The sequence below is a fragment of the Silene latifolia genome, chromosome 5, assembly GCF_048544455.1.
Source record: "Silene latifolia isolate original U9 population chromosome 5, ASM4854445v1, whole genome shotgun sequence".
Lineage (NCBI taxonomy): Eukaryota > Viridiplantae > Streptophyta > Magnoliopsida > Caryophyllales > Caryophyllaceae > Silene > Silene latifolia.
The window spans coordinates 15,530,872-15,556,900 of record NC_133530.1 but is presented as its reverse complement, the minus strand read 5'-3'; the positions used below and the strand labels follow the sequence as shown (position 1 = coordinate 15,556,900).

The 26,029-nt window shown below is 37.8% G+C and overlaps 3 protein-coding genes and 1 pseudogene across 8 annotated transcripts; 3 read left to right on the top strand and 1 right to left on the bottom strand.

Annotated features, from left to right (window-relative positions):
* Positions 1 to 1,253: 1,253 nt before the first annotated feature.
* Positions 1,254 to 7,651, top strand: LOC141656834 (putative disease resistance protein RGA4). 4 transcript variants are annotated; one of them, XM_074463894.1, is made up of 4 exons: positions 1,254 to 1,429; positions 1,812 to 1,995; positions 3,043 to 3,541; positions 4,310 to 7,651. In XM_074463894.1, exon 4 carries the CDS (start codon positions 4,429 to 4,431, stop codon positions 5,842 to 5,844), a length of 1,416 nt encoding a protein of 471 aa, XP_074319995.1. In that variant the 5' UTR covers positions 1,254 to 1,429; positions 1,812 to 1,995; positions 3,043 to 3,541; positions 4,310 to 4,428; the 3' UTR covers positions 5,845 to 7,651. The 4 variants fall into 4 exon arrangements, with proteins under 4 accessions (XP_074319995.1, XP_074319996.1, XP_074319994.1 ...); XM_074463895.1 differs by lacking the exon at positions 1,812 to 1,995 and having other exon boundaries at positions 4,321 to 7,651; XM_074463893.1 differs by lacking the exon at positions 1,812 to 1,995.
* On the top strand, positions 6,056 to 7,330 carry LOC141654906 (putative disease resistance protein RGA3). Its single transcript, XM_074462015.1, has one exon. It carries the CDS (start codon positions 6,056 to 6,058, stop codon positions 7,328 to 7,330), a length of 1,275 nt encoding a protein of 424 aa, XP_074318116.1.
* A 1,667-nt stretch (positions 7,652 to 9,318) lies between the features above and the next one.
* On the bottom strand, positions 9,319 to 19,502 carry LOC141654905 (calcium-dependent protein kinase 24-like; annotated as a pseudogene).
* LOC141656844 (disease resistance protein RGA2-like) lies at positions 17,226 to 24,170 on the top strand. 3 transcript variants are annotated; one of them, XM_074463926.1, is made up of 3 exons: positions 17,226 to 17,590; positions 19,011 to 19,659; positions 20,863 to 24,170. In XM_074463926.1, the coding sequence occupies exon 3, from the start codon at positions 20,887 to 20,889 to the stop codon at positions 23,914 to 23,916; it is 3,030 nt and encodes a 1,009-aa protein (XP_074320027.1). In that variant the 5' UTR covers positions 17,226 to 17,590; positions 19,011 to 19,659; positions 20,863 to 20,886; the 3' UTR covers positions 23,917 to 24,170. The 3 variants fall into 3 exon arrangements, with proteins under 3 accessions (XP_074320027.1, XP_074320026.1, XP_074320025.1); XM_074463925.1 differs by having other exon boundaries at positions 20,852 to 24,170; XM_074463924.1 differs by having other exon boundaries at positions 17,227 to 17,590; positions 20,740 to 24,170.
* The last annotated feature ends 1,859 nt before the right edge of the window (positions 24,171 to 26,029 follow it).

The window sequence follows — 26,029 nt, the reverse complement described above, 5'->3', positions numbered from 1 at the left end:
CAGTACTTTTGTCGGATCGTGGCGCGCACCCTTGCTCGGCTCAAGGCAAGATGCAAGCGACAAGGATCTTCGTACTAGTGAAGGATCGCTCACTAGCACGATATTCGGGTCTCGGCACCACTCGACAGGATTGCAACGAGAGCGTCAAGCACTAGTGTTTGTCAAGCACTAGGCATTCGTAATCGGTCTCGGGTGTGTGAGTCGGGATCCTAGTGTCGATCCCACAAACACGGCTTTTTAGTAAAGTGAAGGCAAAGAGTCGTTCACAATAAAGCAACAACAAGCAACTTGAAGGCACAAGGTAGGAAGCAGATTTCATTCACTAGTACTCCCTAAAGAGGAAAATTTGATATTTACATCATGGTAGCAGGAGACATTGAAATTACAAAACTAGTGTAGAATAGCGATATACCTATTTATGGAAAGAAAAGTTTTTCTAAAACTATGCTAAACTAGGAAAGTATTTACTAAAAACATAAAAGGGAAATACATAAGCATGAATAAATCTAAGGGTTCGAAGTGTGCGGATCGTCACACTTGGCAAGCATGGTTACCAGATTCGCTATGAATATGCCTTACCGATTCGCGCAATTCGCTTATAGAAAATGTGTTATATGTATTTTCAGTAATCAACTTGATAGAAGTCGCTTTTAACAATTCGTGATTCGTAGGGTACCAATTCAAGCGAATCCGTAACCATGTTGACAAGTGTGTTGACTTGTATGACCCCGTATTGGCTATTGAGTCGAGTCGGTTGAGGGTGCCCCATCAATAATATTAATAATAAATGTTATTAATTTTAATAATAATACCAATAATAATTATAATAACAACAACAACAATAACAATAATATTAACATTAATAACATTATTATTCATTTTAATAATAATATTCATAATAATAATAATAGTAATTATAATAGTAATTATAATAAATAAATTATTATTAACAATATTATTAACAATATAATTAATTATAATTATAATAATAATAAAGAATAATAATATTAAAAAAATAGTATTATTAATAACAAAATTAATAATAACTATTAAATTTAAGATGAGTAAAACTGAAATAAGCTGAACTTAATGGAGTTGAACTGAATTGAACTGAACTGAACTAAATAGAGCCTAGCTGAACTGAATTGAACTGAACTAAATTGAGCTGGAGTGAACTGAACTGAACTGAACTGAATAAAGTTAAGCTGAAAATAAGCTAGAAAGAAGTGCCTAAATCCATCAATCGGCCCATCAACGAATAAATTACTCCGCCTCAACGTTTCTCTGTTTTTGTCAGTCCTCTCTGATGAACAACAATGGAGATATTGTCCTACCTATTCTCCTTCGTATCTTTAATTTCAATCTTCGGTACAATTGAATCCACGAAATCGTCGCTACAATTACCTCCTCATTTACTCTCTCATAATAGGTAACTAACTATTTTATTCTTCCGTTTCCGCCATTTCAATTTCTGATTTCTGAATTTTGTGTTTTCCATGGAATTTATATTTTAGATGTTATGATTAGTTTTCCATGGAATCTGAAAAAGAAAACAGTAATTTTCAATTTCCCGATCATTTTGTTCCGGCGATACTGATTTCTGATAGTGTTTCTGAAATGAATGGAAAATGTGATTTGTGGATTTGATGATATTGGTGAAGAATTTTGTTTGTTACTCCGTATTAAGAAAATACTGTTTTTCAGATTTATTAATTGACGAAATCGAAAATGATAATTTGCTAATAGACGAAGTTAATAGTGTGGTCTACATATTGGCTTGTTTGTTTATCACAAATTCTCATTTGTGACAGACACAATCCGTCACAAGCTTGTGATGTGAGACAATGGGGCAAGTGGGAGGGCAAGTGAGAGGTCACAAGCTTGTGACCGTCCAGACTCGAGACTAAGACAGACTGGTTGTTTGTATGCTTTCCATCTCCCTCCCCTGAATTCCCGTTACATCATCAACAACAACATTACCCCATTGCCTCAAAGGTACTTGTAAATTGCGGGCTAAAGGGAGTCGGATATATGCAACATGCCTTACTGTATTTCTGTTATCCATGCAAAATCCTTAGATTATCTGTATCCTTATGCTGAGTAATAACTAATAATTAATCCAGTCTTGGCAGTGGCTCTCTTTCCAATCGCTTTTGATGGCATCTACCAGTGTATTCTTTGATGACTCAGCATGTTTGCGTTGTAAAGTACATTGTTTCAGCATAAGTAGATAACCACTGAAAGATAGTTATAAGCTTATAAATCCAACTATAGAGATGATTTTCTCTTCTTTGCTTCATCAAGGCATTAACATGTATTCACTGTTGTTCATTTCATAATTGTTGGTAGGAATGTAACCACTCCGTCAGATGCTTAGCTCACCTAAGCTCTAGACTGCTAGAGTAATATATAACTAGAGTTCAAAATCAACGCGAAGGTTGAGATCGGCTTGCAAGATATATCATAATCTTGAGCTTAGTTCCAAGTATATATTTTAAATAAAAAAATAGTTGCATCTTTGTTTGTGAGTTAAATTTTCATTTTTACCAGACGTGATTCTCAATGGTTTAGTAAGTTGTGGTCTACCAATTACGTTTTACAAAATTTTGTTGTTAATATTCTAATCAATCGCAGCTACTTAGCCTAAAAATCAAACTGAAATATGATCCTATTGGAGCTGAAACTAGCCAGACTCCTGCAGAGATAGTCGTCATGTTTGAATGTTTGATTGTAAATTGTGCCCTTTTGAGTTTCAAGAATAGGATAGGTGTCTAGTGATCATCGTTATGGGAATTACTTAATAGATCATGACGTAAAATTTTCTGTTGTAAATTTAGAAATCAAGGTAACTTCTGTGATTAGTTTATATTGGTCTATATATTGAGCTGTTCTGTTCACAAAATTTATCCTGATTCCCGTAGTGCCGGAGAATACATTCTTGTGGTTTTATCGGTGTTCTTCACATGTGAACAATGTTTTAACGATAGCTATTTGTCCTGCTTATTTGAATGTATCCCTCTTCTGTGATTTATGTCGTCTCAGGACAGGTTGGCAAGCCCTCTTGAGAGCCTGACAATCGCGGACACAGTAGCGAAATTGTCAAGCTTGGTGGTTGAGAATTGACGCTTCAAGTAGACGGAGCGAGTGTGTTTGGTGTCACGAAAATTGTCGTGCGTGCGGTTCCAAAGTTGTTTGGCAGTGGCACCGGGTTGAAGGATTGTGAGGAGGAGATCTTGGATGGTGGTAAAAATCCATTGTTTAACAATGGCATCGAGACCAGTCCATAGGGCTGGCCTAATATATAGAGGACTTGTCGTCATCAGATGTATCACACCCTCATCTCCTAATGGTGCAGCGGAGATGTGGTCCCTTCGAAAGCCTGCGCAGTATCCACGAGTCATAGTGAGCCTTTTCCATGTCAAGGGCGATGGGGAATGTGGTGTTTGATGTAGCCAAGGGAGGGATGATAGACAGGTTGTTTGGTGGCCATGAAGAGAAATTTTGTGTTTAGAAGAGAAGACTTGATACCAAGAAAGATGAGGTAATCCTTTATTAATTTCATTGTTAAACATCAGTATAAATAAATAGGCAACACAATAAGATTCCGTGCAATATTATACACGATTAACTCGTTTTTGTACCGTACCCTAATAATACAAAAACTTGTAGGCCAACAGAAAATTCTATCATAATAATGAAGCCAAAACTACAATACTGATCAGCTTACTGCTAAGTGCTAACCACTCATATCTTGCTGAATTTCTGTGAACCTCATTTAGCTTTGCAAGTGGGAAGAAAATAAGGTACCCGACAACGAAAGAAATTTATTGCTTTGAGTATCAATTAATGAGTGCATAACTTTATGTTCATAAGAAAATTCAACACAATAATAAAGCCAACAGTATAATGCTTAGTTTCCTCGAAATTTACTTGTTCACTATATCAATAAAGTGATAGTAAGCTGGAAATAGTACCAATTAATCTATATCATTTTCTTAACTACAAACCAATCAACATCCTCTTAACTTCAAAACCACTTCAGTTTCACGATTATATTATCACATCTCACAAATCCTCAATCTAAATCCACCAAATCAAGTTATCGATATCAAATACAAAATCTTCTCCTAAGAAGACGGGGAGGATAGCAAAATGGCGGAATCGATGGTGACTGAGTTACTTAAAAGTATCGGTGAAAAAGTGGGTTCTGAAGTTTGGAAAACAATAGTAGATGCAGCTAACATTGAGTCTCAAATAAAAGGGCTTCAGGATATCAAAAATACAATTGAAGCTACACTTCTTGATGCAGATTCATCGCAGGTGTGCAGTCATTCTCAACGAGATGTGCTCCAGAAGCTTGAACGTGGACTTTCCAAATTAATCGATTTCCAAGATGCAAAAGCTACAAAAGCCAAGCAGAAACAACTCATGGGAGGAAGTAAGTTCACCAAAGAGGCGCGCTTGTTTTTTTCTACTTCAAACCAGCTAGTATCCCCCTTCAAGGATGCTAGAAAAATCAAGGGTATTGCGGGGGAACTTAGTCGCGTTGCAAGAAACCATGCCCAATTTGGAAGCATAGTTAGCTCCTCAACTTTGAACCAAACCCGAATATTGAGCAATGTATCGGGGTCTTATATGAGTACTGATATGGTAATTGGACGAGATGGAGACAGGGATAAGATGGTAAGCTCGCTGTTAGACTCCTCCGCTGCTGCTGGTGTCCTCCCTGTTGCTTCTTTTGTTGGAATAGGTGGAGTTGGGAAAACTACATTGGCTCAGTATGTTTACAATGATGAAAGGATTAAAACATACTTTGATTTGCAGCTTTGGGTTTCCGCCACCCAAGATTTTAATGTCAAGGATGTGTTACAGCAAATGGTGACATGTGCCACTGATGATGAAAAAGCTCTCGACTGCGGGATTGATCAGCTCCAACGGCGTCTATATCCAAAAATTACTCGGAAGAGGTTTCTGCTTGTTTTGGATGGTGTGTGGGATGACGACAGTTTGAGAGCAAAATGGTTAGAACTGAGAGCACTGCTCAGGGCCGGGGCTCAGGGGAGTAAAGTTCTCCTTACCACACGTAGCAAAACAGTTGCTAGAATTATTGGGACCCAAGACCCATTAATTGTTGGCGATTTAGGAGATGATGATTCATTACTCCTCTTTCAATATGTGGCTGCTACAGAATGGCATGAGCCAGGGGTGGAGGCCATCGCGAAGGAGATTGCAAAGATGTGTCCTAAAGTTCCCCTTGTTATACGGGCAATTGGAAGCCTTTTAGCGGGGAAACATACTGTCCAGGAATGGCGAGCTTTTAGGAATGCTCAGCTTGCAAATTTTGCCTCCTATGGAAGTGATGTCATTGGCACACTCAAACTCAGTTACGATCAGTTAGGTACAAGGCTAAAACTCTGTCTTGTATACTGCTCTTTGTTCCCAAAGGGATTCCGATTCGAAAAAACTACTCTCGTTCGTCTTTGGATCGCCATGGGATATGTTGAAGCCGAGTACACAGACCAAAATCCAGAAGAGGTGGGAGAAGGATATGTGTTGTGCTTGTTAAGTCGAGGATTTTTCTACTGTAACAACATGGATGGACATAAGTGTCCTGACAGTTTTCAGATGCACAACCTGATGCATGATTTAGTGCTCTCGATTGCTGGGTATAAGTATAAGATGGCAGATTCAAATACAAATGAATTTGATGAAAGAGTCTGTCATGTATCATTCCATATAGAAAACTACTCGGATTGGGAAGTCCCATCGTCACTATTAAAACTAAAGCAGTTAAAGTCGTTACTTCTTCCTCTTCCTTCATATGGTTTGAAGTCCTTGAATTGAGTCTTTGAGGGCACTGCGGATGCATGGGCTACGGATTAATAAACTGCCAAGATCAATAGGCAAACTGATCCACTTGAGGTATCTCGATTTTTCAAACAACCTTTTCCGTAAACTCCCCGAATCAATTACACAGCTAGTGAATCTTTACTTACTTGACCTATCTTATTGTCGAAACCTTGAAGAGTTGCCCGAGGACATAAACAGGCTAGTGATGCTGAGACACCTTAACCTCCTTGACTGTGACGAATTGAGTCATATGCCCAAGGGGTTGCGAAGTTTGACGAGTCTTGAAACACTAGGCCATTTTGTTGTGGGAAAACCAAGAACCTCTCTCACTCCCTATGGATCCAAGGCTAAATTGGCGTGTGATCTAGCAGACCTAGGCTATCTTGATAATCTTAAGGGCGAGTTGACAATTGTTTTGGTGGATCGATCAAAGGATATAGTGTCAGAAGCCAAAGCTGCAAATCTGGACAGGAAAGAGATTACTGGGTTTACTATGATATTTAGAGAGAGCAATATAGAAGACGAGATGGTGCTAGAGAACCTCAAACCCGGTACTAATCTAAAATACCTGACTATAGAAAAGTATGGAGGAAGGAGGTTGCCATGTTGGATGAGAGAAGGAATCCATTTATGGCTTCCGAATCTGGTTGATATTGAAATAGTTGAGTGCAAAGAATGCGTAAATATGTGCTCCTTTGGAAGACTCCCTCATCTTACATATCTATTCTTAGAGAGATTGGATAAGGTGGAGTACATAGAAGAAAATGGTAGTAGCAACAAAAGTGACATGGTAGTTCTAGCAGACGAGTGCCCTTCTGCTCCCTTATTCCCATCCCTGGTACAACTCTATCTCAAAGACATACCTGAGTTGAAGGGATGGTGGAGTATGCCAGAGTCTGCTCAAGATAGCAGTCAGAATCAACTCCTGAAATTGATGCCTGCATTTCCCAAATTGGCGAATGTGCAAATGGACATGGAGTTGGTCATTTCATTGGCACAATTGTTTCTACAACGTATTTCTTCTTTACCTTCTCTCTCTGTTTTTGGCAAAACCAAGGATGTAGCAGAGCGAACATGCGGTCCTTCAAATGTGAGACAACCAGCCATCCTCCTCAAAAACTACCTCCCCGTGCTATGTCACCTAAACTTTCGGAATAATCAAATGAAACATCTTCCTGAGGAGTTTCGAGGTATGTCTTCTTTGACAAGCCTAACTATACGCAAGTGTGAAGCATTAGAGTCCGTTCCAGAGTGGATTGACACCCTCACCTCCCTCAAAAGCCTTGAAATATATAAATGCCCAAGATTGAAATCGCTGCCGCACGAGATCAGTAACCTATCCAACTTGAAGACACTAAGCCTTGAAGAATGCTCAAGGGAGCTTGCGGAGAGATGCCAATCGCCATCAGGAGAAGACTGGCCCAAAATTCAACATATTCTCAACATTACCATTCAACCCGCCAAAAATGAGGAAGAATGATGAATCAATCAAGTGAAGAGTTAATTTCTATGGAGACGATTAACAAGAGTATGTATCTGGTGGTATGTATTCCTTCTATTGGTTTCTGGTGGTTTGTTTGAGTATTCTATTATCTAGTGGTGTTTGTACTGTATTTATTCTCATTTTTGGTTTTCCTATGTATTTTATGTTCAATAAATCTTCCTTAAAATGACAATTTGTGTTATATGTTAAAACTTATTTACCCTCTCTAAGTAATGTAACCATGTGCCTTAGATCGTCAGAAGCAAGACTGTGTATTTACAAAGTCCATTTTATTTGCATAGATGTCCTAATTGTGCATTACTCACTTTTTCATAGTTGCTCTTTGATGGACATGAATTACTCTTTTATGAACTTTTTTCCATAATTTTTCCATTCTTTGCCCTTACTCCAAAAAAAAAAAAAAAAATTCTCTATATTTCTCTTCCTCCAAAAGTTAATCAAATTCTCACCAAATTACACAATTATGAAGCTTATTTCTCATATTCATCAATCGTGTAATTATAATAATTTTGTCTTCAAAATATACACATCAATTTTATGTGTATGAAATTATGTAGATGTAAAATTAAATTAGGGTTTATGAGGAAGGGGGTACCATATCAAAATTATTTATTTTTGTGAAAATGTAATTTGAAATAGTATAGTTACAAATTGAAATTAAATTGACAACAATTGAAGAATTACATGTGAAAGTGGAACAAATTAGGTAAAAAGTGATAGAGGAAAGAGAAGGAGATTGTAATACACAAAATCTCATTGAAGACGGCGATATCCGTCACAAACTTGTGACGGATACCATTTCCTCTCACAAAATACCCATGAGAGGTGAGTGGGGAAGCACATGAGGGGTGTCCCACCTTATCCCCTCTCCCTTTTTGTGAGAGGTCACAAGCTTAGTCCATCACAAGCAAGACGCTTTGATTGTAATATGGAGTACGTGATTTGCCATGGAATTTCTAACAATTACAAGAATTTGTTTCCCACGTTGGCCAATTTGAGCCCCACTTGGTTTGTACGATCAATTTAGGCGACGGGTGGAGGTTAAGGGGATATTTGGTAAACCGTAGATTGGTTAATTTTTAGCATATTCAAGCCTTTTAGCATGTTTGACTCACCAATCTACTAATTTACGTGTTCGGTAAATGGCATATTGAAATATTAGATTGAGTTTCAATCTATGTTTTCCAATATGCTGCTCCACCCAACATCTTCACCTCAGTAGATTGGGAAAATTGAATCTGTCAACCATTTTCATACAGATACAACAATATATTAACCTAAATCCGCTAATTACCAAACACTTTTATTAAATTTGCTAATTAAAACATACTAGTCAAACCTATTAATCCAATCTGTCATTTATAATCTGCTTGACCAATCTATTTCTGCTATTATTAATCTACTGAGTACCAAACAGGACCTAAGTGGTGGTGGTAGCCGGTAGATTCATTTTAGATTCAAACAATTAACTAGGAACGAATTACGGTTTTGACTCTGTTATACTAAAAGTCTAAAAATGTCTATGCCACTAAACGCCGAGACTGAAGTTTCAAACTTTGAATGAACTCATTAAAGAAAAAAAATAAGAACAATACAAATAAAATAGTAAGAGGAAATTGGAGTAAACCCATTCTGAAAAATTAGGGAAAGGGAATGGAAAGAAGTGTCAAACAAACACTACCAAAGAGAAATGAGAGGTTTCATTCTCTTTCCCTTTCCTTATTCAATTGGTCTCCCTTGTGACGGGTTACCATTTGTGACGGATATTTTGTAAGATAAAATGGTAACAAAATGGGTTAGTGGAGAAAGGGGACCACATGAATAGTGTTGCAGAAAGAGAAAAAGTGGGTACATTGTGAGGTAAAATGGTATCCGTCTTCAGCTTGTGACGGATATGTCATGTCTTCAATAAGAATTTGTGTTCCTTATTACCCCTTACCAAACGCTCCCTAAGAGTGCCATAAATAAAGGTCATGTGTAACCTATTTTCCTTCAGCTATTACTTCCAAAATTACGTTCCTTCGTTTTGTTTTAAAATAATAGAACGACTAGAGAGAAAAAATCAACCAAAATTATATTTTGATTCTAAAAAAAAAGTTCTCCTAAACATTTCATCATTTCACTTGTATAGATTTATCTTTGAACAATTTAAAGCTCAACTTATTAAGCATGGCCTTCGAATATTGACGTGACGACATTCTCCAATCCATTCCCGAACACATCATTGCCTTAAACTCGTCGTAGCTTATGCGACCATCCTGAAAAACCAAAGTTACCATACCGTCAATGAATTCTGGTGGCAGAATCAAAATTTATAGTTACATGGCCTAAAAATGAACGAAAATTCTGAATCTAAAATCCTTCAAATCTTAACCATATCGGTAAAATCAAAGGTGTACCTTGTCCAAATCGGCATCAAAAAGAATTTCACGTATGATTTGTTCACTTTTGGTACCGAAATCATCAGAAAGTAACTCATCTTTTAATTCTTGGAACTCAATGTAGCCACTAGAGTCTTTGTCAAAGTACTTGAATGCACGTCGTAAATCTTCATCATCTCCCATCTTTTGTAGGTGTATTGAAAGTGTCAAGAATTCTCCGCACTCCAAGGTTCCGTTCCCATCGATATCCGCCTTTCATTACACAAAAAATAATATGAGACATACGAACAAGCAACAAACTGATTAATTTGCATTTTAATTGTTGATATGTATCAAAGGAAGATACGTTACCAAACAATTTTCTACGGAAGTTTAATTTCATATGACTCGAATTAATCCAACTTTTACCAAACAATTTTCTACGGAAGTTTAATTTCAGATGACTCGAATTAATCCAACTTAAACCTATTGGCTACTGTGAGACTGTCTTATAGATGACTTACTGACATAACATACAAATGTAAAAGAAATTGTTAAAACGAAGGGAAGAAATCGAAGAAACTAACCGCGTCAAGGATCATTTGAATATCGGAATCAGGAAGAGCATGTCCGAGCTTAAGAAGGCCGGATTTGAGTTCTTCAAAGCACAAACTTCCATTTTTATCGGTGTCCATCATATTAAACGTTCTTCTTAGTTTATCTACTTGTTCATCTGGTAAGCTATCCGCTACCACCTACATTAATTCTCATTAACTCAAAATACGTGTAAAAAATCATAATTAAAATTAAGATTATTTCATGGGAATAATCCATCATATGAGTGCCCTGCAAATAACACTCCATCCTATTAGTAATTCCAATTAAATCTATCCTATCCCCATTTCTTCCCAGAACAAACTTACCCAATTTTTTGACCGGTTACATTAGGTCACCACTCACCCCCTCCTTTTTATAACCAAACCTCTTCCTTCTTCCCCATTTTCAGATTCTCCGTCACCACCATCACAACTCCGACATTATTAATATAATTTTTAGGCATTAGCTCGTGATAAAGACGGAAAATCATGAAGGTATCCGAGTCAGAAAAGACGGATTAAAACAAGTCAAATAGAGCGATTTCAAGTAAAGGAAGGAGCAAGGTCAACTTTGACTTTATAAAAAACCTTGTGAACTGTTCATTTGATTACTCGACAAACTCTTCTTCAACCTCGTCACCAAACACCATTTTGAACCCACAAGCAGCCACCAACAACTCATCTCCGTTCAACCCCATTCATCACCCACCTTCATTTCGTCAGCCACCATCACCATTTCACATCATCTCCATTCCCGTACCAGCAGCGAGCCCTAAATCCACCATCGACATCCGGAATTCAGATAAAAACCCGAGCCCAAATCAGAGGAAAGGCTAGTAGATGGATGATGCACGATTATTGGAGTTCGACGGCAGAAGGTGAGTGTGAATGATGGGGTTGCGGACTGTCTGTATATAGTTCGATTCCGACATCGAGACGGTTGTTTCAATTGGCGGTGAAGGACTGAAAGGTGACAGTGTTGATGTAGGCGAGTCGTGTTTGAGGCAGTCGACGATGATGGTGGGGTGGTGGTTGACGGTGGTGGGGGTTTGGTGTTGACTGTCTCAAAACAGTCTACGTATAGTTGTTGGTATCATTTACATGGGTGACCTGTTTTTCAGGTTGCCGGTCTTCCGACTTCCGAGAGTGTTATGGGAAAAAAAGGGGATAGGTTGGATTTAATTGGAATTACTGATGGAGGATTATTTGCAGGGCACCCATAGGATGGATTATTCCCATGAAATAATCCTTAAAATTAATAGTATAATTTTACGGAAAAAAAGGTTTGGTTTTAGCTTACCCTGAGAACTTTCTTCTTGAATTTGTTCATTAAAGAGAATTGTTTGATCCTTGTTCTTACATTTTGTCCTAATGGAATATCCGCGTTGTCGTTGGCATTTTTCAACCATGGATGTTCTTCAATACAAAAAGCCATATATGAATTCGATAGAATTTATAACAACATTATCTGAGTGTCTAAAATGTGACGCTAGCTTAAAAACACAAATATTGTAGGCTTACCAAGGGCTTCATCAACGGTTAAGCGGTTGTAAGGATTTATAGCAACATTATCTCAGTATCTAAAATGTAACGACTATATGTATATACGCTTAAAAATACAAAAAAAATTAGGCTTACCAAGGGCTTCATCAACGGTTAGGCGATTGTAAGGATTTTGATCAAGCATACCCTTAACAAGATCCTTGGCTTGTGTTGATATTCTTGGCCATGGATCCCTTTCGAAATCAATTACTCCTTTAACAATCGCATGTGCAATGGCCTCTTCCGTCTCTGCATATATGTACAATGATTAACTTCACGAATTTCTGTTTAATATTGTCGTAAACAACAAATGTCAGGTAGCTTAACCAATGGTCATTGGTATATATATCCGAGTTGTGAATCAATTTACCTGCCCAAAAAGGCGGTACACCACAAAGTAAGATGTAAAGGATAACACCGGCACTCCAAACGTCCACCTCTGGTCCGTAATTTCTCCTTAGGACTTCCGGGGCCATATAATATGGACTTCCGACAATCTCACTAAATCTTTGACCTAAAACCGGCAACAAACCCTTTTGATTTAGTCGTGTTTAGTTACATAAGGAAAAACCGAACAAAAAATTGAGGTCGATTAATTACCTGGTTCAAAAAATATGGATAGGCCAAAATCAATGGCTTTTAGAGCGGCGCTCTCACTTTTATTTACGTATAAGAAGTTTTCAGGCTTGAGATCGCGATGTATTACTCCATGTTCATGGCATACCTACATATTGAATAAATAGAAAAATGTTATTACGGGTTATTTGGAAACAACTTCTTTGTGTTGTTAATACAAGAGTAATTAAGATGCTTAGACCTTTTGATTGAGACGATTCTGAAGACTTAATAACATACCTTAACAACTTGAAGAATGGTACGAACAACTTGAGCAGCAGCCCTCTCGGAATAATAATGACCTTTAGCAACAATCCGATCAAACAACTCACCGCCTTCACAAAGTTCCATAACCAAATAAACCGCCTCCTTATCTTCATAAGCCTCTTTAAAAGCGACAATATTAGCATGTTCAGGCAAGTGTCTCATGATAGCCACCTCTCGTTTAACATCTTCGATATCCACCTCCGTCCTCAGCTTACTCTTTGATATCGTCTTGCAAGCGTAACTCTCCCCTGTCTTAATTTCCGTGCATTGGTAAGTCACCCCAAACTCCCCCCTTCCCAAACTTATACTTTTGTCTAATGTTGTCCCCCACACTGGGGTCCGCTAAGACCCGTTTCAACCTAGAACGATGTGATGACCTCGATTTCCTCCCCACCGTGCTGCTATGCTCCTCTAGAGGAGCAGGAGCCAGCTTGGCCGCATCCTTCTCCCCCCTTCTCCTTAGATTGGAGTAAATCCATTTATGGCTTCCGAATCTGGTTCATATTGAAATATCTGAGTGCAAAGAATGTATAAATATGTGCTCCTTTGGAAGACTCCCTCATCTTACATATCTATTCTTAGAGAGATTGGATAAGGTGGAGTACATAGAAGAAAATGGTAGTAGCAACAAAAGTGACATGGTAGTTCTAGCGGACGAGTGCCCTTCTGCTCCCTTATTCCCGTCCCTTACACAACTCTACCTCGAAGACATACCTGAGTTGAAGGGATGGTGGAGTATGACAGAGTCTGCTCAAGATAGCAGTCAGAATCAACTCCTGAAATTGATGCCTGCATTTCCCAAATTGGCGAATGTGCAAATGGACATGGAGTTGGTCATTTCATTGGCACAAGTGTTTCTACAACGTATTTCTTCTTTACATTATCTCTCTGTAGTGGAGCAAACATGTGGTCCTTCAAATATGCCCGCTAAGCAGAGACAACCTGTCGTTTTCCTCAACAGCTACCTTCCTTGGCTCCGTCACCTATCTTTTCAGAATAATCAAATGGAACATCTCCCTGAGGAGTTTCGAGGTATGTCTTCTTTGGAAACCCTTCGAATATACAACTGTGAAGCATTAGAGGCGGTTCCCGAGTGGATCGACAGCCTCACCTCCCTTGAAGATCTTGATATAATTAAATGCCCAAGATTGAAATCGCTACCGCACGAGATTAGTAACCTATCCAACTTGAAGACACTAATCCTTGAAGAATGCTCAATGGAACTTTGTGAGAGATGCCAATCGCCATCAGGAGGAGAAGACTGGCCCAAAATTCAACATATTCCCAACATTAGAATTAGGGATATGAATCCTCTATTGCTCTCCATTATTTCATAAGTAATGGATGATCCATTACTTCTAATACACTAATATAAAATCATTACACTCTTTTTACCTTATCAAAACACTTGCCCGTTGGATCGTTCCGCAACAAAATCTTGGCCGTTGAGAAGTAATGGAAGGTAATGGAAATAGGAGAGCAATGGAGAGGAACAATGAAATGAATCAATCAAATGAAGAGTTAATTTCTATGGAGACGATTAACAAGAGTATGTATGTATTTGATGGAACACCTTCCACTGCTTTGTTTTAGTATCTCTATTATAAGGCCTGATCCTCTGTCCCACTTTCATGTTCCTTCTTTTGTCTCATTACCTTAATTTTTTGACACGTCATCCTTTTTGTAATACAGAGTATCTAAATATTTATTTTTAATATTTAATGCTTATGTGTCAAATGGAGAGATAGTGAGCCACAAGACAAGACATGAAAAATAGACCGAAAATCCCGAGTCATTTTATATTTATTCTCATTTTTTGGTTTCATAGGTATTCTGTGTTCAATAAGTCTCCCCTGAGAATTTGTGTTTTATGTTAAAACTTATTCACCGTGTCTAAGTAATGTGCCCATTATTTTACAAAGTCTTTTGTTTGCATAAGTGTCCTAATTGTCCAGTTCTTGCTTTTTTTTGGTTGCATTACTTATCTAATCAAACAATTTTAGATTCAGTTTAGATTAAATCAAACAAATTTTACTAGGAACGAATTACGGTCTTAACTCCGTTATACTAAAAGTCTATGCCACTAAACTCGAGAATTAAGTTTCAAACTTTGAATGAACATGAAGTTTTACGAGTTAAAGGGCTTGTTTTCACTATTAAACAAACTTAAGGGATAAATTAACACTTTTGCGGATTTAAAAGCATATGAGAGTTAAAAAATTCATTGTCAAAAAAAAAAGCATATGAAAGTTAAAACTCCATTTAAGTTCGTGGGTTGGAAAACAAAGAACCCGGTAGATATTTTGGTGGGGAAAATATAAAACTTGGAATTACAATTCTACCCGTCTATCGTTGGCACAAAATTGAAATTTAGGTTAATTTTAATTAGATTTTTTATTATTTTTAATTAGGGTTGTACCGAATTAACGCCCTAGCACTATCCTTTGAGGAATGTGTGCATTTCAATTTTCCCAAATTTCTTCATTTTTGTAATTTTGTTTTTCGGTAACGATCTTCTAGTGTGTTGCTAATAATTTTAAAATGTGATTTGTGGATATAGATGTTATTGATGTATTCGGAATTACTTTTTTACATACGGACTTTACTTTTTCACACACACTTTTTCATTAATTTTCCAAATCGTACCTTTTTTTCCTAAAAGGCTAAACCTAAAAAAAATGACTATTGTATGTATATATTTTTTTCCCCTAAAATTGATCTACTTGCTCTAAAAACTTGAATAACGGATCACAATTTTCATTTAATGAAGTAAGGCGACATCATGGTCATCATCTGGAGAGTGTGATCGGCCGGAGCACGGGTTGACTGGAGTAAGTTAGTCAGAGCGGGTTGCTATAGGGAAGTGAAGGGAAGGAAGATGGAAAAAAATGAATGGATTGAGAGAGGAAAAAAATAACAGAGGTAAAGGTGTAAAAGACATATGTGAAATAGTAAAATCCGTATGTGAAAAAGCACTATAACAAATTTACATCACAAAATATGATTTTTCCACAAAATCCACATACATAAGGTGGACTGGAGGAGCGGAGTCCTATTTTTTTTAAGACAAACGTGTACTATTTTATAAAACTATAAAGACGATATTACACGGTATACGATTAAACAACCAGGAAAAACAAACAACTTACAATACAACCTTAGGGGAATTAGATACCCCAAAACTACTAGAACTAGGACTAAGTGAGCGAAAATTACAAGCCAAACTAACAGAAATTGAAATACGAAATTTCTTAAAAGGTGGATAATAGTAGTCCTCGAGCTGTAGTAAATCTGCCTCCTTCCTTTTAGACCTTTTAATTGCAACATTATTAGAAGTAGCATTTCCTGTGCACCTGCAAAAAAAAAAGGTAAACTATCAACAGAAACCAGCGATCTCTTCCTCGAATTAACATCTGACCTAACCATTCGTCCCCTACGAATAGAATGTTGCACCTTGCGACAACACTTCATGCTCGATTTCTTATTGACGGATTTCTCCTTGACTGCAACAAATTGAAACTGAACCAAGGATACTTTGTTAACCACAAACGTATCAGACGAAAGCCGTTTCTTCTTGGAAATATGCGAATCAAACTCCTCAAGACCCAACTCATCACTTTCAGACCCAAATGCGAAGATAGCTGATGTTGTTCTTCATGTGAAGGATAAGGAATGAGAACTGCTTCTTCTCTTGAAATTTCTTCATGGGGAGTTCCCGTCGGAATAAAATTTGTGGGGATACGGGATGAACCTTCAAGGATGACAAAGATCGTTGATGGAAAAAAAGGAGATTCATCCCATGTAACAAATTCTCATAATCTTGGGATGACAAACGAAAATTATTATTATGATGCATTTTGTTGGTGAAGGAGTATTTTTCACGTCTTGAGATAAAAGTATTGAAGGGATTAAAGTCATCCTTAGCTGGCAAAGCAGGAAAAGCCTCATTTAGGCTTTCCGAGTTCAAAATAATGTTAGAACCAGAACCACCAGTGGCAGAAACCATATTTCGGAGTCCATATTAATGTCAGAATCAGTCACAAAAGGGATTTCGGAATCAATAGTAGAAGTTGTAATTGCAGCAAGAGAAGAAGAAACGTCATCTATAACCAAAGGAACGCTACTACAAGACGCTTCATCCAAACAGAAAGGATTTCAAACGTATTAACCACATCATTGGCTAGCAAAGGTTTCTTACCTTTCTTGACTGAGACCAAAGGGTTGAAAGGAGAACAGACTCGTTTCCCATTAACATTAAAAACTAAAAGATCAGCCAAACAAAGGAGTTCCCGATTAACATCTTTGTTATGCGGTTCAAATTTCACAGCAAGTTCAAAGTCATCAAGAGCCTCGTTGAGAAGATTCAAATGTTTAAAAGACAGGCCTCTACGAAATAAGGCCTTAACATTACTCGGATCAAAAGATAAAACGAAAGTGCGGTAACAAACAACACGATTATACTGAGACTACTTTAACTCACAACCTGCTAAATTAAGGACAAGGGAGAGGCAGAGGGAAGTGGAGTCCTATTGACCTCCACTTAACCAAGTAAATCCAAACCCGTAAATTGATTGAAAACATCTATTCGGTCCAATGCAAAGATTAGAATAATGTCGAAACTCGGTCCGGAATACCGGTTCGCCCCGTGGAGGAACTACTAAATCCATCAATCGGCCCATCAACGAATAAATCACTCCGTACAACGTCTTCTCGCTTGTTCTCGGTCCTCTCTGATGAACAACAATGGAGATATTGTCCTACCTATTCTTCTTCGTATCTTTAACTTCAGTCTTCGCTACAATTGAATACACCAAATCGTCGCTACAATTGCCTCCTCGTTTACTCTCTCATCATAGGTAACTATTTTATTCTTCTTTTTCCGCCATTTCAATTTGTGATTTGTTAATTTTGTGTTTCGATGGAATTTAGATGTTATGATTAGTTTTCCATGGAATCTGAAAATGAAAACAGTAATTTTCAATTTCCCGATTATTTACATGGAATGTGATTTGTGGATTTGATGATATAGGTGAAGAATTTAGGGTTTGTTACTCCGTATTAAGGAAAGTCTGTTTTTCAGATTCTATTAATTGACGAAATCGAAAAAATGTGACATTTTGTATGCTATGTATATGTTGAGCAATGTGCGCAGAGCTTAGGCTGGAGAAGTTTTGTTGATTTTGATCACTTACAATGTTAGATTGATTAAGAAAAATATTAACTGCTAGTTAATAAGATGATGGTGATAAAAAAACAACATTACCCCATTGCCTCAAAGGTACTTGTAAATTGCGGGGTAAAGGGAGCGAGTTGGATGTATGCAACCTGCCTTACTGTATTTCCGTTATCCATGCAAAATCCTTAGATTATCAGTAATAACTGATAATTAACCCAGACTTGGCAGTGGCTCTCTTTCCAATGGCTTTTAATGGCTCAGCATGTTTGCGTTGTTAAGTACGAGTACATTGTATCGGCATAACTAGATAACCACTGAAAGATAGCTATAAGCTCATAAATCCAACTATGGAGACGATTTTCTATTCTTTGCTTCATCAAGGCATTAACATGTATTCACCGTTGTTCATTTCATAATTGTTGGTAGGAATGTAACTACTCCGTCGAATGGTTAGCTAACCTAAGCTCTAGACTGCTAGAGTAATTTAACTACAGTTCAAAATCAATGCAAATGTTGAGATCGGCTTGCAAGATTTATCATGAGCTTGAGCTTAGTTCAAGTACATATTATAAAGAAGAAATAGTTGCATCTCTGTCTCTGAGTTAAAATACTGTATCATTTTTACCAGACGTGATTCACAATGGTTTAGTAAGTTGTGGTCTACCAATTACGTTTTACATTATTTTGTTGTTATTGTAATCAATTGCAGCTACTTAGCCTAAAAGTCAAATTAAAATACGATCCTATCGGAGCTGAAACTAGCCAGACTCCTGCACAGATAGTCGTCATGTTTCAATGTTTGATTGTAAATTGTGCCCTTTCGAGTTTCAACAATAGGATAGGTGTCTAGTGATCATCGTTATGGGAATTACTTAATAGATCATGGCGTAAAATTTCTGTTGCAAATTTAGAAATCAAAGTAACTTCTGTGATTAGTTTATATTTGATCTATTGAGCTGTTCTGCTAACAAATCTTATCATGATTCCCGTAGTCCCTGAGATTACATTCTTGTGGTTTTATCGGTGTTTTTCACATGCGAACAGTGTTTTATTTATTGTTCTGCTGATTTTGATGTATCCCTCTTCTGTGATATATGTAGAGACGAGGCATCGCACATCAATGGCTCTAGGATAGCTTTCTTGAAGACAAATTTTCTTGGGAATAGTCTCATTGCTGTCATCTCAGGACAGGTTGGTAAGACCTCTGGAGAGCCTGACAATAGGTGGACACTGTAGCGAAATTGTCAAACCTGGTGGTTGAGAATTGACGCTCCAAGGGGACGGAGTGAGTGTGTTTGTACTTTGTTGTCACGAAAAATGTCGTGAGTGCGGTCCCAAAGTTGTTTGGCAGTGGCACCGGGTTGAAGGATTGTGAGGAGGAGATCTTGGGAGATGGTGGTGAAAATCCATTGTTTAACAATGGCATCGAGACGAGTCCATAGGGCTGGCCTAATATATAGAGGACTTGTCGTCATCAGATGTATCACACCCTCATCTCCTGATGTTGCAGCTGAGATGTGGTCCCCGGCTTTGAAAGCCTGCGCAGTATTAAGGAAAAGCTCTGCCCACGAGTCATAGTGAGCCTTTTCCATGTCAACGATGATGGGGATGTTGTGTTTGATGTTGCCAAGGGAGGGATGATAGACAGGTTGTTTGGTGGCCATGACGAGAAAGCCAGTGAAAAACGCTGCGAAATTTTGTGTTTAGAAGAGAAGGGGAGGAAGAAGACTTGATACCAAGAAAGATGAGGTAATCCTTTATTAATTTCATTGTTAAACATCAGTATTATACAGTACTTAGTGTTGGACTAGTACCTCAGAAGTTCCAATGTTTATTTGCATAACGGTGTCCAACACTAGTCAAAGTTATCGTACTAGTAACATCATTAACTCGTTTTTTTACCGTATCGTTACCGACATCACACGAGTCCCCAATAATGCAAACACTTGTAGGCCAACTGGTCAAAAGAAAATTCTAACATAATAATGAAGCCAAAACCACTCATATCGTGCTGAATTTCTGTGAACCTCATCTAGCGTAGCAAGTGGGAAGAAAATAAGGTAATCGACAACGAAAGAAAATTATTGCTATGAGTATCAATTAATGAGTGCGTAACTTTATGTTCATAAGAAAATTCAACACAATAATAACGGAAAATGTACGCGGTGCCCTTGAACTTTGATGTTTTGCCCGAAATACCCAATTTTTTGATCCGTAAAATTTTAAGAGGGTATAACTCATGTTTACGAGCTCAGAAAGTGACAATTTTTTTTTTTCAAATTGATTATCTTTTCGAAAACTACGACTTGAAAAAAAAATTATTAGTTTCTGAACTCGTAGCCACGAGTTATAGCCTCTTAAAGTTTTCCGGAACACAAAATTGGGTATTTCGGGTAAAATTCGAAACTTCAAGGACACCGCGTGCATTTTTCCCCAATAATAAAGCCAACAGTACCCTTGCCGACATTAATTCATGATTCCCCAACAATACAAAAACTGGTAGGCCAACTGCTCAAAAGAAAATTCACCATAATAATGAAGCCAAAACTACAATACTGATCAGCTCACTGATAACCACTCATATCTTTCTGAATGCCTGTGAACCTCATATAGTGTACTAAATAAGGTACAACCAAACAAAATTATTGCTATATACTGTACTTCAGTCAATGAATGCATGACTTTTCTGTTCATAAGAAAATTCAACACAATAATCAAGCCAACACTGTAATTCTTGGAAATTTCCTTGTTCACTACAAAACTAGTTCAGTTTAGGATTACGAAATGGCTGAATCGATAGTGACTGAGTTGGTCAAATCTATCGGGCAGAAAGTGGGTTCCGAAGTTTGGGAGAGAATAGTTGGTGCAGCTGATGTTGATTCTCAAATAAAAGAGCTTCAGGAATACAAAAATACCATTGAAGCTGCACTTCTTGATGCAGATTCATTGCAGGTGTGCAATCATTCTCAACGACTCATGCTTGAGAAGCTTGAGCGTGGACTTGCCAAATTAATCGATTTCCAAGATGCAAAAGCTACAAAAGCCAAGAAGAAACAACTCATGGGAGGAAGTAAGTTCACTAAAGAGGCGCGCTTGTTTTTTTCTACTTCAAACCAGCTAGTATCCCCCTTCAAGGATGCTAGGAAAATCAACGGTATTACCGGGGAACTCAGTCGCGTTGCAAGAAACTATGCCCAATTTGGAAGCATAGTTAGCTCGTCATCTTATAACCAAACCCGAATATTGAGCAATGTATCGGGGTCTTATATGAGTACTGATATGGTAATTGGACGAGATGGAGACAGGGATAAGATGGTAAGCTCGCTGTTAGACTCCTCTGCTGCTGCTGGTGTCCTCCCTGTTGCTTCCTTTGTTGGAATAGGTGGAGTTGGGAAGACTACGTTGGCTCAGTATGTGTACCATGATGAAAGGATTAAAACATACTTTGATTTGCAGCTTTGGGTTTCCGCCACCCAAGATTTTAATGTCAAGGATGTGTTACGGCAAATGGTGACATGTGCCACTGATGAAAAAGCTCTCGATTGCGGGATTGATCAGCTCCAACGGTGTCTATATCAAAAAATTGCTGGGCAGAGGTTTTTGCTTGTTTTGGATGGTGTGTGGGATGATGACAGTTTGAGAGCAAAATGGATAGAACTGAGAGCACTGCTCAGGGCCGGGGCTCAGGGGAGTCAAGTTCTCCTTACCACACGTAGCAAAACAGTTGCTAGAATTATTGGGACCCAAGAACCATTAATTGTTAGTGATTTAGAAGATGATGATTCGTTGCTCCTCTTTCAATATGTGGCTGCTACGGAGTGGCATGAGCCAGGGGTGGAGTCCATCGCGAAGGAGATTGCAAAGATGTGTCCTAAAGTTCCTCTTGTTATACGGGCAATTGGAAGCCTTTTAGCGGGGAAACATACTGTCCAGGAATGGCGAGCTTTTAGGAATGCTCAGCTTGCAAATTTTGCCTCCTATGGAAGTGATGTCATGGGCACACTCAAACTCAGTTACGATCAGTTATGTACTAGGCTAAAACTCTGTGTTGTATACTGCTCTTTGTTCCCAAAGGGATTCGAATTCCAAAAAACTAGTCTCGTTCGTCTTTGGATCGCAATGGGATATGTTGAAGGCGAGTACACAGACCAAAATCCAGAAGAGGTGGCAGAAGGATATGTGTTGTGCTTGCTAAGTCGAGGATTTTTCTACTGTAACATGGATGGGTATAAGTGCCCTGACTTTTTTTGGATGCACAACCTGATGCATGATTTAGTGCTCTCGATTGCTGGGTTGAAGTATAAGATGGCAGATTCAAATACAAATGAATTTGATGAAAGAGCTTGTCATGTATCATACCATTTAGCAGAAGACGAGTCGTCTTTGAAAGTCCCATCGTCACTATTCAAAATCAAGCAGTTGAAGTCGTTCCTTCTCCCTCTTCAATGGGACATGAATTCCAATTCTAAGCCAGTTAGACTTTTCCCATTAAATGATATATCTATATTCAGAATGGTGTCGTTGAGGGTACTGCGGATGCATGGGCTGGGGATTAATAAACTGCCAGGATCAATAGGCAAACTGATCCACTTGAGGTATCTCGATTTTTCGAACAACGTTATCCGTAAACTCCCCGAATCAATTACACAGCTAGTGAATCTTTACTTACTTAACCTATCTTATTGTCGAAGCCTTGAAGAGTTGCCCGAGGACATAAACAAGCTAGTGATGCTTAGACACCTTAACCTCCGTAAGTGTGACAAATTGAGTCATATGCCCAAGGGGTTGCGAAGTTTGACAAGTCTTGAAACACTAGGCCATTTTGTTGTGGGAAAACCAAGAACCTCTCTCACTCCTCCCTATGGATCTAAGGCTAAATTGGCGGGTGATCTAGCAGACCTAGGCGGTCTTGATAATCTTAAGGGTGAGTTGACAATCGTTTTGGCCGATCGATCAAAGGATATAGTGTCAGAAGCCAAAGCTGCAAATCTGGACAAGAAAGAGATTACTAGGCTTACTATGATATTTAGAGAGAGCAATATAGAAGACGGGATGGTGCTAGAGAACCTCAAACCCGGTGCTAATCTAAAATACCTGAAGATAGAGAACTATGGGGGGATGGGGTTGCCATGTTGGATGAGAGAAGGAATCCATTTATGGCTTCCGAATCTGGTTGGAATTAAAGTAGTTGATTGCAAAGAATGCATAAATATGTGCTCCTTTGGAAGACTCCCTCATCTTAGATTTCTAGATTTAAGGAGATTGGATAAGGTGGAGTACATAGAAGAAAATGGTAGTAGCAACAAAAGTGACATGGTAGTTCTAGCAGACGAGTGCCCTTCTGCTCCCTTATTCCCGTCCCTTGCATACCTCACCCTCATGGACATACCTGAGTTGAAGGGATGGTGGAGTATGACAGAGTCTGCTCAAGATAGCAGTCAGAATCAACTCCTGAAATTAATGCCTGCATTTCCCAAATTGTGGAGTGTGCAAATGGACATGAAGGTGGTCATTTCATTGGCACAAGTTTTTCTACAACGTCTTTCTTCTTTACATTCTCTCTTTATTTGTGGCAAAATCAAGGATGTAGCAGAGCAAACATGCGGTCCTTCAAATGTGAGACAACCAGCCATCCTCCTCAAAAACTACCTCCCCATGCTTCGTGACCTAAGTTTTGAGAATAATCAAAAGGAACATCTTCCTGAGGAGTTTCGTGGTATGTCTTCTTTGACAAGCCTAACTATATACAACTCTGAAGCATTAGAGGCGGTTCCAGAGTGGATTGACACCCTCACCTCCCTCGAAAGCCTTGAAATATTAAAATGCCCAAGATTGAAATCGCTGCCGCACGAGATCAGTAACCTATCCAACTTGAAGACACTAAACCTTGTAGGATGCTCAAGGGAGCTTGCGGAGAGATGCCAATCGCCATCAGGAGAAGACTGGCCCAAAATTCAATATATTCTCGACATTACTATTCGACCCGCCAAAAATGAGGAAGAATGAAATGAATCAATCAAGTGAAGAGTTAATTTCTATGGAGATGATTAAGAAGAGTATCTGGTATTCTAGTGGTACATTTATTCTCATTTTTGGTTTTCCGTTCAATAAAATGAGAAGTTGTGTTTTATGTTAAACTTATTCACCCTCTCTAAGTAAAGTAACCATGTGTCCATTATTTTCAGAGTCCATGTTGTCTGCATAGGTGTTGTAATTGTCCATTACTTTTTTTGGTTGCATTACTGATCTAATCAAACAAATTTTTATACTAGCTTTATTTTGGGGAGAGAAAGTAAAGTACGTGTAAACTATTGAATGAGACGGAAGGAGTGAGAACGAATTATGATTTTGATTCTGTTGTGCTAAAAGTGTCTCTGTCACTAAAACCGAGACTTAAATTTTAAACTTTGAATGAACATGAAGAATAAAAAAAAGAACAATAAAAATAAAATTGAAAGAGGAAATTGGAGTAAATTCGTTCTGAAAAATTGGGGAAAGGGAATAGAAAAAAGTGTCAAACAAACACTAATAAAGAGAAATGACAGTATATAGATTGTACATTCGAGGTATTATATCTGGATTTTGTACATTTTTAATTTTATGATAAGTTTTTTGAGTTTCATTTAAAAAAATAGGAGTTTTTAGTATAAAGTTTTTGAGCTCATTTATTTAAACATTAAGCGAAAAAAAAAAAACAAAATTGCTTAAAAACTATACTTATAAATTCAATTAATTTTGAGTTTTACCATAAAAAAATTATTATAGAACTTGTAAATTTTAAATGCTCAAAAAAATACATATAAACTCAACAACTGGGGTAATACATCCGATGCGTAATCCTTTTTCTCGAGAAATGAGGGGTTTCATTCTCTTTCCCTTATTACCCCTTTACCAAACGCCCCCCAATAGTGCCATGTGTAACCTATTTTTGTTCGGTTATTACTTCCAAAATTACGTTCCTTCGTTTTGTTTTAGAATAATAGAACGACAAAAGAGAAAAAAATCAACCAAAATTATATTTTGATTCTTAAAAAAAAAAATTCTCCTAAACATTTCATCATTTCAATTGTATAGATTTATCTTTGAACAATTTATTATTAAGCATGGCCTTCGAATATTGACGTGAGGACATTCTCCAATCGATTCCCGAACACATCATTGCCTTAAATTCGTCGTAGCTTATGCGACCATCCTGCATAATCAATGTCACCATACCGTCAATGAATACTGGTGACAGAATCAGAATTTATAGCTATAGATAGGGCCTAAAAATGAACGAAATTTCTAAATCCAAATCTGACAAAATCCTAGCCATATCCGTAAAATCAAAGGTGTACCTTGTCCAAATCGACATCAAAAAGAGTTTCACTTATGATTTGTTCACTTTTGGTACCGAAATCATCAGAGTAACTCATCTTTTAATTCTTGGAACTCTATGTAGCCACTAGAATCCTTGTCAAAGTACTTGAATGCAGTCGCAAAACTTCATCATCTCCCATCTTTTGTAGGTGTATTGAAAGAGTCAAAAATTCTCCGCACTCCAAGATTTCCTTCTCATCGACATCCACCTTTTATTACACAAATAATAATATAAGACATACGAACAAGCAACAAACCAATTAACTAGCATTTTAATTCGTCGATTTGTATAAAAAGAAGATACGTTACTTAACAATTTCCTACTCAAGCTCCATAATGATCACATAGTTTTTTGATTGACACCCAGATTTAGGGGTGAGCAAAACCGTGTACCCGATACGGTTTTGAAAACCGTATCGGGTATACGGTTTTAAAAATCGCAAAAATCACTATACGGATCCGATACGGTTTAACCGTATATACGGTTTTCGGGTACCCGGAAAATCCGTGTATACGGAATCCGTATATACGGATACGGTTTGGTGACAAATGCCCAATTAAACATTGTAATTATTCAAGAGCTAATAATTAGCTCTAACATGACCACCTCTTATAAAGGGCTGATTTTTGTTTATTGAGATAAGTTAGTAAAAAAAGTCGTAAAAAACATTAAAAGAGTGGAGTTGAAAGAGGAACTTTGCATTTTTTAATATTTTTTTTATACAAAAAAATAAACCGTGTCAGAAACCGTATATACGGT

Bases quoted from the DNA above. Each gene is read 5' to 3' on its own strand.
- LOC141656834 (XM_074463892.1), top strand. From the start codon at position 4,153: ATGGCGGAATCGATGGTGACTGAGTTACTTAAAAGTATCGGTGAAAAA.
- LOC141656844 (XM_074463926.1), top strand. From the start codon at position 20,887: ATGCTTGAGAAGCTTGAGCGTGGACTTGCCAAATTAATCGATTTCCAA.
- LOC141654906 (XM_074462015.1), top strand. From the start codon at position 6,056: ATGCTGAGACACCTTAACCTCCTTGACTGTGACGAATTGAGTCATATG.